Raw genomic sequence first — 12680 nt, 5'->3', positions numbered from 1 at the left:
AGCAGTAAGCCAGGAGTATTGCAAAAGTAACTTTAATCCACTCATAGCAACATCTTTGGTAATCAGATCCCGTGTCTTCAATGTGGGTAATACTAATCTTGAGCTCTTTGTTCAAGGCAAGGCAAGTGATAGGGGCTGAGAGTAGTGGTGCATGGTTGATGCAGGGCAATCGCCATTTCTATCCTGGGGATATTAATACAGGCTTACAGTTCAATGGTTCAAAAACCCTAATTTCACAAGCCTCGCCAAGAAAATGGTTCTAGCACCACTGGCTCAGCTCAAGATGCCTGGGCAACTTCAAAAACTTATTACGGACTACATGATCTGAGTATACAGTATTGAGTTAGTCCATTAAAGAAATCAAAAGCTGCAATTTATGGATCTGTTATTTGAGGTCACTGGGTGTAGAATGGGGTATCTTGTAACTGAAGTGGTGAATGGTGCCAAGTGATGCTAATAATCTGTGCTAGGAAAACTGTAACTTGCAATGACAGAAAAATTCAACACATCTATGTCAATTTCCAGAGGATTCCTCACCTGAGAAAGAATCACCACCGCATACACCAGTACCTACCATGCAGGACTCACCCCCACCAACATCACCATCTTCAGAGCTATTCGCTTGTGTAAATTCCACTTTTCAATCGATGTTGCTAAGCAAATGACTCCTGTGAGCAACAGGTGAAAGTCTTTGAAATATTCGGATGCCACCTGAAATCAAAGGTTTAGAAAATATGTGCCCTGCTTAGTTATGTGGTTTTGTCAAATTAATTGGGTGACATAGGTGAATAATTGCCAATCTACTTTGATTTAATATATTTGAACAGATTTCACAACAGAATGTGTAGGATCTTCAAGGGAAGAGTGGAACAATGAATCATTATATCAAAATAGTCTGTTCATTTAGGAGATGGGCAGACATGAAAGCAGAAAGAAGAACTTGTAGAAGGACAGAAATCGATGGAGGGATGGATGAATGGAAGTGCAGAAATAGATAGATAGATAGATAGAGAGATCATCAAGAAGCTTAAAAGCTTTTGAACGTTTGAGGGTGATTCCTTGAGTAAGGGTGCCTGATGTGCTGAATCACAAATACATCTAGACAGAAACTAGTCACATAAAAAGTGCTGTAAATTTGGCCCTGCGGTACTCAAGCATGAAATACTCATTAGAAAAATATTAGTAAGTTTGAAATGTCAGGAGTTCTAACAAGTGGGCTCATGGAACCATGAAAAAAGAGAAGTGTCAGAAGAGTTGTCAAGAACAGGTAATTCACATTTTGTGAACGGCTAAAAACTAGTAATTCTATCACATCGACACAAGTGTAAAATAAATGTCCTTTATATAACTATGGGACCACACATCTAAGTGACCGGGTACAAACGGGTGAAATGTGGGGTAAAAATCATCAATCAATTCAAAATTCACTAGGCGTATGTAGGAAGAGATGGAATACAGTGCAGACACACTTTTATTGAATAAAAGAAGCATTTGACATAAAGGTATCTTTTTAATTTTCTAATCCTAAACATGTGTAAGCTAAGATTGTAGAATTACACATACTTTGAGGAGGTTCTGAAACTATTTTTGGATTAGCTAAAAGTTGCAAAACATACACTTTAAGCAAGTTACATCTTTTTGACAATGTGAATTGGGGCTCGACTTTTGTGTTTATGTATGTATATATGTATGTGGTAATATTATAGGGAAATCTAGCCAAAAAAGCAGCGGAGAGCTGTACAGGGTCAAAGACAAGCATAAAGTCAATCAGTGACAGGAGAGGTAACTAGTTTGTAGGTTGAAAATGTATTGTGACCTAATGTTCTTCAAAGAGATGCATTTTCAACTCTGTCCTAAATTTAAGTTGTGTTTAGGTGGTCCTAATGGATACAGGGGTGTTGTTCCAGATCCTGTGTGGAGAGATGGAAAAGGCCTGCTGCCTTGTTTTTTCTTTCTTACACATCCTAGTCTGCAGTCTGATCATGTCCAGGCTGTGGGTGTGCTGAGCAGCACAAGAGATGGCAAGCTTGTCTGAAAGATAAGTGTGGGTTGCTGGTTGTGATGCCTTTGTAAATGATGCAGCTGGCTGTGGAGATGAGAGTTGTGTAAGCTTGAGCATGGTCTGTTCATGCCATTGTTTATATTTATACCTGTGTTTTCTCATTACTTACGTGCAGTGAAGTTTAATTTGTAATTTTCCATTCAAGTTAACCTAGGTACAACGCTATGATGAAAGCCCTTTAAAATGTGTTTAAATAAGTGTGCAGAATACCTTATTTTTATCAACACAAAAACTATTCTATCTCAAGTAGCATAAGCAATCCCACAAAACACATTTGCACCAAAGGGCCAAGGATCCTGGAATTACAAGAGTCCAAGGTTGTTGAATTTTCAACATAATTAAGAATGTGCCTTTCTTGCCTCAAAATGCACCATTTCTGGACGACGATCTAGCTTTCTGCCAAATTTGGTGTAACTCCATTCAGCGGTTCACACTGCAGTCGTGTTCAAAATCCCTATGGGAAATTGCATGGGGAAAACACGGTTTGGGACCCCTCTTTTTCTCTGGCCCCAATGACGAATAACCCCGAAACGTTCCACACAGCAACTGAAGTGAGTGGCAAACTAGTTTTGAAAATTCCCTAAAGATTCGTCAAACAGCACCAAAGTTATTAGCAAAGCAAAAAATGCTTTCCTAAGGAAAATAGGCTCTAACTATACTTACTGGTGACCATATATATCTCTCTCTCTCTCTCTCTCTCTATATATATATACAGGGAGTGCAGAATTATTAGGCAAATTAGTATTTTGACCACATCATCCTCTTTATGCATGTTGTCTTACTCCAAGCTGTATAGGCTCGAAAGCCTACTACCAATTAAGCATATTAGGTGATGTGCATCTCTGTAATGAGAAGGGGTGTGGTCTAATGACATCAACACCCTATATCAGGTGTGCATAATTATTAGGCAACTTCCTTTCCTTTGGCAAAATGGGTCAAAAGAAGGACTTGACAGGCTCAGAAAAGTCAAAAATAGTGAGATATCTTGCAGAGGGATGCAGCACTCTTAAAATTGCAAAGCTTCTGAAGCGTGATCATCGAACAATCAAGCGTTTCATTCAAAATAGTCAACAGGGTCGCAAGAAGCGTGTGGAAAAACCAAGGCGCAAAATAACTGCCCATGAACTGAGAAAAGTCAAGCGTGCAGCTGCCACGATGCCACTTGCCACCAGTTTGGCCATATTTCAGAGCTGCAACATCACTGGAGTGCCCAAAAGCACAAGGTGTGCAATACTCAGAGACATGGCCAAGGTAAGAAAGGCTGAAAGACGACCACCACTGAACAAGACACACAAGCTGAAACGTCAAGACTGGGCCAAGAAATATCTCAAGACTGATTTTTCTAAGGTTTTATGGACTGATGAAATGAGAGTGAGTCTTGATGGGCCAGATGGATGGGCCCGTGGCTGGATTGGTAAAGGGCAGAGAGCTCCAGTCCGACTCAGACGCCAGCAAGGTGGAGGTGGAGTACTGGTTTGGGCTGGTATCATCAAAGATGAGCTTGTGGGGCCTTTTCGGGTTGAGGATGGAGTCAAGCTCAACTCCCAGCCCTACTGCCAGTTCCTGGAAGACACCTTCTTCAAGCAGTGGTACAGGAAGAAGTCTGCATCCTTCAAGAAAAACATGATTTTCATGCAGGACAATGCTCCATCACACGCGTCCAAGTACTCCACAGCGTGGCTGGCAAGAAAGGGTATAAAAGAAGGAAATCTAATGACATGGCCTCCTTGTTCACCTGATCTGAACCCCATTGAGAACCTGTGGTCCATCATCAAATGTGAGATTTACAAGGAGGGAAAACAGTACACCTCTCTGAACAGTGTCTGGGAGGCTGTGGTTGCTGCTGCACGCAATGTTGATGGTGAACAGATCAAAACACTGACAGAATCCATGGATGGCAGGCTTTTGAGTGTCCATGCAAAGAAAGGTGGCTATATTGGTCACTGATTTGTTTTTGTTTTGTTTTTGAATGTCAGAAATGTATATTTGTGAATGTTGAGATGTTATATTGGTTTCACTGGTAATAATAAATAATTGAAAAGGGTATATATTTTTTTTTGTTAAGTTGCCTAATAATTATGCACAGTAATAGTCACCTGCACACACAGATATCCCCCTAACATAGCTAAAACTAAAAACAAACTAAAAACTACTTCCAAAAATATTCAGCTTTGATATTATTGAGTTTTTTGGGTTCATTGAGAACATGGTTGTTGTTCAATAATAAAATTAATCCTCAAAAATACAACTTGCCTAATAATTCTGCACTCCCTGTATATATATATATATATATATATATATATATATATTTATGGATTGGTGGAGATTTATGTCTTTGTGGTCTCATTAGCCTCTCTATAGGAGGATTTGCGTTATCACATATTTGTAGATAAAGACACACCAAGAACAATTACATTGCCAAAACACACACAGTGTCACTGGTGACATTTCCTTGTGCCCCATTACACAGCTGTAGTGCAGAATACATACTGGCCACTTACCCAAGAAGGCAGAGAGAACTCCACTTGGGTAGATATTTGTGCCAAACTGTGGACTCTTGTTGGATAAAAGAGCATATGAGGTTCTTTTGTGGCCGAGTCACTCACGCAGCCACTGACACACCCACACAGACACACTCAGACACTCATGCACCCATTCACGGACCCACTCATACTCTTGTACTCACTCACAGACCCACTCTGACACTCGAGCACTTACCCACCGACCCATTTAGACACTCATGCATCCACTCAGACATTCATGCACCAACTCACAGGCCATCTCAGATGTTTATGCACCCACTCACAGACCCACTGAGACTCACACACCTACCCACAGACCAACTCAAATACTCATGCACTGACTCACAGCCCCACTCAGACACTCATGCACTCACTCACAGACAAATTTAGAGACTCCTGTACCCACTCACAGACCTACTCAGACACTCACGCGCTCACTCACACACCCACTCAGATACTCATATACCCACTCACAGACCCACTCACACCCTCACACACCCACTCACAGACCAAACCAGACACTCATGCACCAGCTTACAGACCTACTCAGAACCTCATGCACCCATTCACAGACCCACTCAGAGACCCATGCATCCACTGACAGACCCACCGAGGTATTCATACACACACTCACATACCCACTCAGAGACTTGTAAATGCGGGGTTGGTTGGTTCTAGGGGGTTGGCCACAGGGCCTGACTGCAGACCAAGCCCAGTGGCCAACCCCGCCATGCACGGCCAAAGGCTGTGTGTGGCGCAGGATTGGGTGGTTATCGGGGTTTGGCTGCAGGGCCTGACTGCAGGCCAGGCCCTGCGGCCAACCCCCACTGTAAAAGGCCTTTGTTAAGTTTACAGGGAAGTTATAGTTAGGATCTGAATTTACTCACATCAAACTATAGAAATACAGCAGTTATACCTCGTGTCCTAAGGTAACTATAACTTGTGTACTCGCCATGCACTGCTAATTACCTCATATATTACATCACTCATGACATCTTTGATAACATCATGGATATTATCAATGTGACATTTGCAGTAAATTTATTTAGTAGAAAACTGTGCATGGCGGGGGCACAAGTTATAGTTACCTTATGGCATGAGTTATAGTTATTTGAGATAACCATAACTATAACTGCTCAATTTCAATGGTTTTGTGCAAGTAAATTCATATCCTAACTTCAATGTTATAATGTCACGAGCTGAAGAGAGGTATGACATATTATTGGGAATAACCAGACGAATTGTCTTCGCTGGCAAGGGTGGAACATTCCCCCCTCGCCTCATATCACTTGTCTTGCTTGGTTTCCTGACATGCACTGCACATTGGCGTACACATGCGCAGATGTGGGAATGGAAGCGTCCCAATTCGGACCTCTGGGGGTGCGCAGAGCTCATTGGCTTGCTCTCTGACGCCTGGGGGTCACGCACAGGAATTCCCCGTACATGTGTTTGGTCTGACGCTGGGACAGCGTCCTCGAGTAGTGAGCAGCTGAGGTAGAAGTTGGTTGAGTTATGGCTACGCTGAACGTAGGGTCACACAGAGTGTAATTCACCACAGGGCCCCAACTTAACATGATATATTAATTGGAACGCATAGCCGGGACTGCTACATAAGATCGGTCAGTGTCTTCTGTCGAGAAGACCTGGTTGGTTGTTTTACGAGGTGGGGTAAGTGACTCACAGGAGGTCCCAAGACTGAAACACTCTTAGTTTCCCAGTTTCCTTTAAGCTCCGTCTGAGCCACAGTAAGGTCTCCCACGTAACCTTTCTCGCCCATCCCAAAATTGACTAGTTTTGAGCCAGGCCTCAATTACCACTTGCATCACTGGCAACAAACCCTGTCCCCCATATAAGTAGTGCAGGTAGTGGTTTGCCTGAAAGTGGAGCCATTCTACTTGGTATGTGGGGTGGTTCGCGGGTGTGTGCCCCCACTCATTAATGACAATCAGATGAGATGCTCAGTAATATGCCGTAATGTGGGCCAGGCCCCCATTGTATTGATTTCTCTGTAAGGTCTGCAGTGCTATACTGAGATGCCCCCCTCCCATATTAATCAACGTATTTCCCTATTCATTCTGGTGAAATATTCTTTGGGGATCGGATAGCAGCTATATTTCAGTATATAGAGAAATGTAGGCAATGTTATCATTTTAAACATTGCCACATGGCCCATCGTACTCAGTGGTAAGTTTGCCCATCTGTTCACTTCCTTTTGAAAGTCAGCTAGGATCAACACTATTAAAATTATTTTCCTCCCATGGCTTTTCCTTATGGTTTAGGCTCTTCCAGTCAGTGTGGATAGACTTCACGTAAACCACATTCAAAAGCTTTTATCCCAATTTCTATGCAGGAGTGAAAGCCCCAGGCTCCATCAGAAACTTCACATCCAGGCTAGAGACGAAGGTGGCTTGCCCTGCCTTGTGTTCCTCATTATTGTGCCACGGCCCAATTAAGAATCGATGTGGAACAGTCCATGGCAGAGTCAAAAAAGAATTGTGTCCACATGGACCACACAACAATACACAGTGCTGTGGGCCGCAGGGGGGCCTCTGCACTGCCCATGTCCATGGCATGGGCAGTGCAGTGGCCCTCTGCCAAGCTGCAGTGCTACAGTGTTGGCCTCGGCTCCCTTAAGGGAGCCAAGACCAATACGGTAGAACTTTTTCTGCCAGGCTGACCGACGGGAACATCCTAATATGATGTTCCCGCCGATCAGCCCAGTAAGAACATCGCCTCATCCACGCAAGTTTGGCGGTTGGCTCGTCCGACAGCCAAACTCATAAGGAGCTCCTAAGTAATGAGTGTTTACAAATCGGGGATACCTGATGTGTGGTAGTTTTGCACCTGATGTTCCCTCCCCCCCACATATATAATTACAGATGTGACTTGTTGGAATTTGCACGTTGAAAACAGGTTGAAACAAGAGTATATGTGCTTAATTTGGGTGCGCTTGAAACTGATTCGACACGTTATTAGTGGAAGATTGTGGTAAATGGTTTCAGGAAAAAAACGCAAGAATCGGTAATTGTTTTAAACTGATTTTTAGTTCTCTTTAATTTTCATTTGTTTGGAATGAGAACCAGGGATAATGCAGGACAACTTAAATAAATAGAAACATAGGTCATTAAATATGGAGAGGTAGCCAAAGCTTGAATGATTTCAACACTAGGAACTCATTTTTGCAGCAAAGTTATGTAATTAAATTCCAGTGGGAATTTACTTTTCAGCTGCCTAAATCAAATAGAGAAGTCTGGAAAGAATTTAATATAGATAGAAGACTCCTAAATTAAAAAGTTCTCTTCCACATCAAATATTAAACTGAAATTCTATTTTACTTTCCAAAGCATTGCCCTTGATTGAGTTTAAGCAGCTAAAGTGGAGTAGTGGTTTCGAGGTTTGCTCTACTACTGGCGATGGAATATGATAGACTGGCAAGTCCATTAAAGTTCATACTGTTGGGGAGAGGTCTGCTTGAACAATTATCACTACTCCTCTAAAGTGAAATATATTAACATCTTCATAATTGGAAAGCTGTAAGTCCTAGGTGTCTCACCAATAAAAGGAATTGTGGGTAATTTCATGAAGCAGTTACATTTTAGGACAATTGGCCTTTGGCAGCTTTGTAGGCAGCATGGAAGAGTTTAGTCTTCAATCCCTTAGGGAATCTCAGGAAGATTTGTACAAGTCTTAGATGATGTGGGACAGAGTTCCATAGGTTGTATCTTGAACATACAAAGATTAACACTCAAGTTTTTGTAGCTGGGAATAAGGAGGTTTACAGTGGGGATGTGTGAGATTTGGCAATTTGCTTTTGCATAATTACACGAACTTTCAGAAAAATGAAGCAAGAGTATAGATAACTAGGTAAAATGAGAAACTGCCATTTTGATTTATATTTTAGTGTGAATATGCCCTTGAATCTATTTAAGATGCAAGGATGCATTTTGTGCCACAACGTATCACAAAAAGTGCAGGTGTCATAAACTGCAGTCTTTCCTTGTAGTGGTTAGTTGTGTTGTTCCTTGTGCTCATGCTATTTTTTGCAGTTTTGTTGTCATGTGGTTATATGATGTAACATAATAGCATCATTTCTACAATTTCTCAGAACAAGGGTAATGTGAAATTCTTCAACTCCTGCTGTGAGATTATGTATGAATAACAAAAATGTCCCCTGTGCATGATTTAGAGCAGTAGAATCAAGGCAACAAGCTGGTTTATAAAGCAGCAAGACTTTTGAGAGGTAGGCCTAGATTTTATATGAATCATCACTTTTGATCAGCAACCTTTCTTTGCTTGGACACAAATAGACCACCTTTCGGTAAGTGTGATAGGTTGAAAGCACAGGAGAGAAAGTATGATCCTGCTGGCATGAGTCTATGCCCTCTAGATCTCACAAAATATCATCATCGGCAGTCCTCAAAGGGGAACTGGATCCAAAGGCATAGTTTTGTCCTAGAAGGTATTCCTCCTTGTCTGGTTGATCTAAAGATGGAAAATTATGTCTGATCTTACAGTCCTGGTGTGTCCTGCATAAGTATAATTTAAGGCCCTGTTTATGTTGAGAGTATTGAGAAGGTCCTCCTTGGGTGAGACAGGGTAAAAAACATTCTGAAAATATTGTTTCGGAATTAACATGCTGGGAGGGAAGTATCTCGGTGAAAAAATAAAGATCCATCCATAAAGCCAAATGATCACAAGAAATCCTCAAATAAAAGGGGAAGTCAAAAGAACCCTTATCTCCTTCACTTATACAACCATGCTTATGGTCACTATGGTACAAACTCAAAAAAGAGCAACATAAGAGGTATATTTTGTAACTGTTCAAACAGTGTAGTCCACATGAGCTTCTCCACCAACAGAGGGCATGGGTGGAAGAACTGCTCTTAATAGAGGGCAAGATAGCAGTTTCGCAGATGGAAAGGACCTGCGAAGCATAAGATTCTTTGTTGGCCAGCTCTAACAAGGCCTTCCGGACTGTTTATTTTGGCACTCATTGATGTCACATGCAAATGGCCAAAATACCAAGCATAAACTAATAATGACAGAAAGACCTTCAAAAGGTTACACAGGTATCTAATAAAATGTGCCCTCACCAAACCATAACAGTCGTTCAGTGATGAACATTCAACTTCAAAGTAGCCACTCTGTGTTTGCTGAATTGATGTGATAACATCTATGAGAGCACAAATCCATTCAGCCTCCAAACCAACAAGTAAACATAGCTGAATGACAGCTTTATTAAGAAAGACAGCTTGAGTGGAGGAGGAGGAGAACCTAGGAAATCTGTTACATAACTTTGCCAACTGATGAAGGAGTGTAAATAAATCAATTCCGACCCAAGAGTAATCCAGGAGTGCTACATGAATCCCAAACTCTCTGGATCTTGACTGACAGATGTAGTACAAACGGGACTGTCTGCTTTACAGAAATCCAGAATCTGCTTTCACCATCTACGTGTCTGCAGGTAAGTGTTTCCTTAAAAAACTGAGTTGTGGTGTTTATTGGCAGCTTTGCTACTGGACAAAAACCATGAGTCAAACGTCTTTCCTGATATGACAGACCACACACCCAAGACCTGACAACTGCAACTTCGAGTTGCACACCCTCCAGGCTCCCTCTCTGACCTGTCCTAGAGACAAAAAAACTGTGGGGCTGCTGCAGGTGTTTCCTCTATATTGAAGCAGGAACAGGGAAGGGTTTGGTGAGTGTTTTTCCAAACTCAGCATGGAAACTGAAGTGGGCAATGGAATGTGTATCTTTGAGGTACTGGGTGTCTCATGCACATCTAGGTAAGGGCCAAAAGGCTTACCAGAGGAATCAAATAATGAATTATGTTTTGGAAGGAGGCATGGCTATAGGGACACTGGAGGAGCAGTGGTTAAGAAAAATAGAAGAAGAGAGAGGGCAGGTAGTGGAATTTCAGTCATAAGAAACAGTTGAATGAGGTACAGGATACATAAAGAACTCATAAAACAAGTCCTTAAGAAGGTTGTATGTAAGAATATTAGCCCCAAAATGTTATGCTACAGAAATATTGTAGCAAGCAAGATACGTAAATATGGAGTCAAGTATAGCAATTTATGACTTATCTGTACAGACTTTTCTCTATAGACTACCTATATCTGTCAAGACCTACCTTCATAAAGTTTTGGTAGTTTAAGTTCTGGATACAGGGATTTGTATAGCACGAATTTTTGAACACAGTACTCTGGTAAAATACCTCTCAGGTAGAAAATGGAGTAGCAGAATTAAGAGAAATGGCAAGTAGAAGCATTTTATTTTTAGGGTTTTTTTCAGTTTGGATTTTTTTATTGACATTCATGCTGTGGGAACAAAGTGGTAAACGTAGAACAGACTGAGGGGTAGGACTGGAAGAGATAATGAAACAACAACTGCATATTCTGAAACAGGAGTAGAAGCCTCAAGGGCATTGAGAATGTTATTGTGCATTAATGTTAGGCAATTAGTTTTCCATATTCATTAAATAAAGCCAAAGGTTGAGTAGAAAGAGAAAGTGGATGGACTTTTGTAGGTAGGACATCAGGGTGGAATGGATCAAATGGACAGTCAGACAAGGTTTCACGAAGGGTCAGATGTTTTAAACTGAAGAGACAAGAGGATTCGAGCTGCAGATAGTTGTGCTGTGTTTGAGGGTGAGGGGGGCCTTAGAAGAGAATGTACAGTGCCTACATTGTCCTTACAGCAAGTAGCTGGAGTTATTCCTAGAGTTCTGGTGACACCAGTATTTAATGGAATGGCTTGGAGCTGCCGGCTCCATTGATGCACTTCAATGTGTATGAACTGCTATCAGGGATGGTTTGTATTGAATCACCTCTATACTTCAGGAACTCCGAGGTAAGGGGGGAGGTTATTATATTGAATGTGATATTTCACATAGCAGTAGTTTCATATGCACTGCACCAATTTTCCACTATATTGTAAGGTAAACATACAATTATTAATCATAATCACACTTACACTTACTTCCCAAGGTACATATAGTTGGACTTCATATAATAATATGCACTTAACTTACAATGTAGTGGAAGGTCGATATAGTGTGAACATTTGACCTTGGTATTCTGACATGTAAACAGGTTTAGCTGTGACAAGGCTGAAGTCGTTTCCAGGAGTGCATGAACATGGCCCCTTGTGCCATAGGTTGTATCTAAGGATGTAGGATATTTCACTAGTGACCTACTCATCCTATCACCAAGGCAGGTAAAGACCACACTAATGCGGAAGATGGCAAGTCAGGATTGCTCGAGTGGACTTTTGTATGTATGGGTTCCTGTGAAGCAACAAGACGCAGGACTTCATGAGCAATATCAATGATTCAGGATGTAGTACTATATTCTTGGCGGGGGCAGGTCTTCTTTGTGGGTGCCTGACGTTTCCTAAACAATATTTGATTTTTCCACCACCAGTAAAGTGGCAACTCTGTATAACACATTTTACAAAATTCACCACTAGCAAAAGTAGACAAATTGCTCACCTCTTTGGATTTCATGATTCCAAACAATGGGAACATTAAAGCTGGTATGAAAGAGGTGACTGCGATAGGCAGTGCTTCTGACAGCCAGAAAATGGCGACCACAAACAATACATATGCACATTCTGCTTCCTGTAGGGGAAAGGAGGACATGTAAAGATTTAGTAAAACAAAAAGACCTCAAGAACAGAGACATTCAATGACTTCTGTACAACATTTCAATGCCCTGGTGATCCGGATAGGTGTGATCTTTTTTTATTGCACAGTTCATGGAATCCTAGATAGAGTAATATACCTATAAACTCCTCTGTCATGATAAGTACTGGTGATATGTAACAATCTGCTACACATGAAGAGCCAGATAAGAGTTCACCAACGTACAAAGATTAATATGAAGGTGAACGCTAACCATATCATTGTGATCCTTCTGTTTTCTTTTATTGAAGCAATTTTTATCAATTCACAAACATGTAGAAAACATACAGTCACATTCACAAACGAGATAGCACATATACAGGTTTCATGTTGTGACATGATCATAGAACCAACATTAGCCTTACAGTGCCCCTCTTAAATTATTACATTCTGAGTCAAGAGTCAGTCC

The 12680-nt window shown here is 41.3% G+C and overlaps 1 protein-coding gene across 1 annotated transcript in view; it reads right to left on the bottom strand.

The window, feature by feature from the left end:
• SLC13A1 (solute carrier family 13 member 1) overlaps positions 1-12680 on the bottom strand; it is a 311708-nt gene that overhangs the window by 168023 nt on the left and 131005 nt on the right. The window contains exons 2-3 of the mRNA XM_069229886.1: positions 12080-12208; positions 575-711 (exon numbers count right to left, since the gene is read on the bottom strand). Of these exons, the coding sequence (XP_069085987.1) occupies positions 575-711; positions 12080-12208 (266 nt within the window). The remainder of the gene's footprint in view (positions 1-574; positions 712-12079; positions 12209-12680) is intronic.

Source organism: Pleurodeles waltl, chromosome 4_1 (genome assembly GCF_031143425.1).
Source record: "Pleurodeles waltl isolate 20211129_DDA chromosome 4_1, aPleWal1.hap1.20221129, whole genome shotgun sequence".
In the NCBI taxonomy this organism is placed as follows: domain Eukaryota; kingdom Metazoa; phylum Chordata; class Amphibia; order Caudata; family Salamandridae; genus Pleurodeles; species Pleurodeles waltl.
Note: the sequence above shows the minus strand (reverse complement) of the source record. Positions and strands in the feature narration are given on the sequence as shown.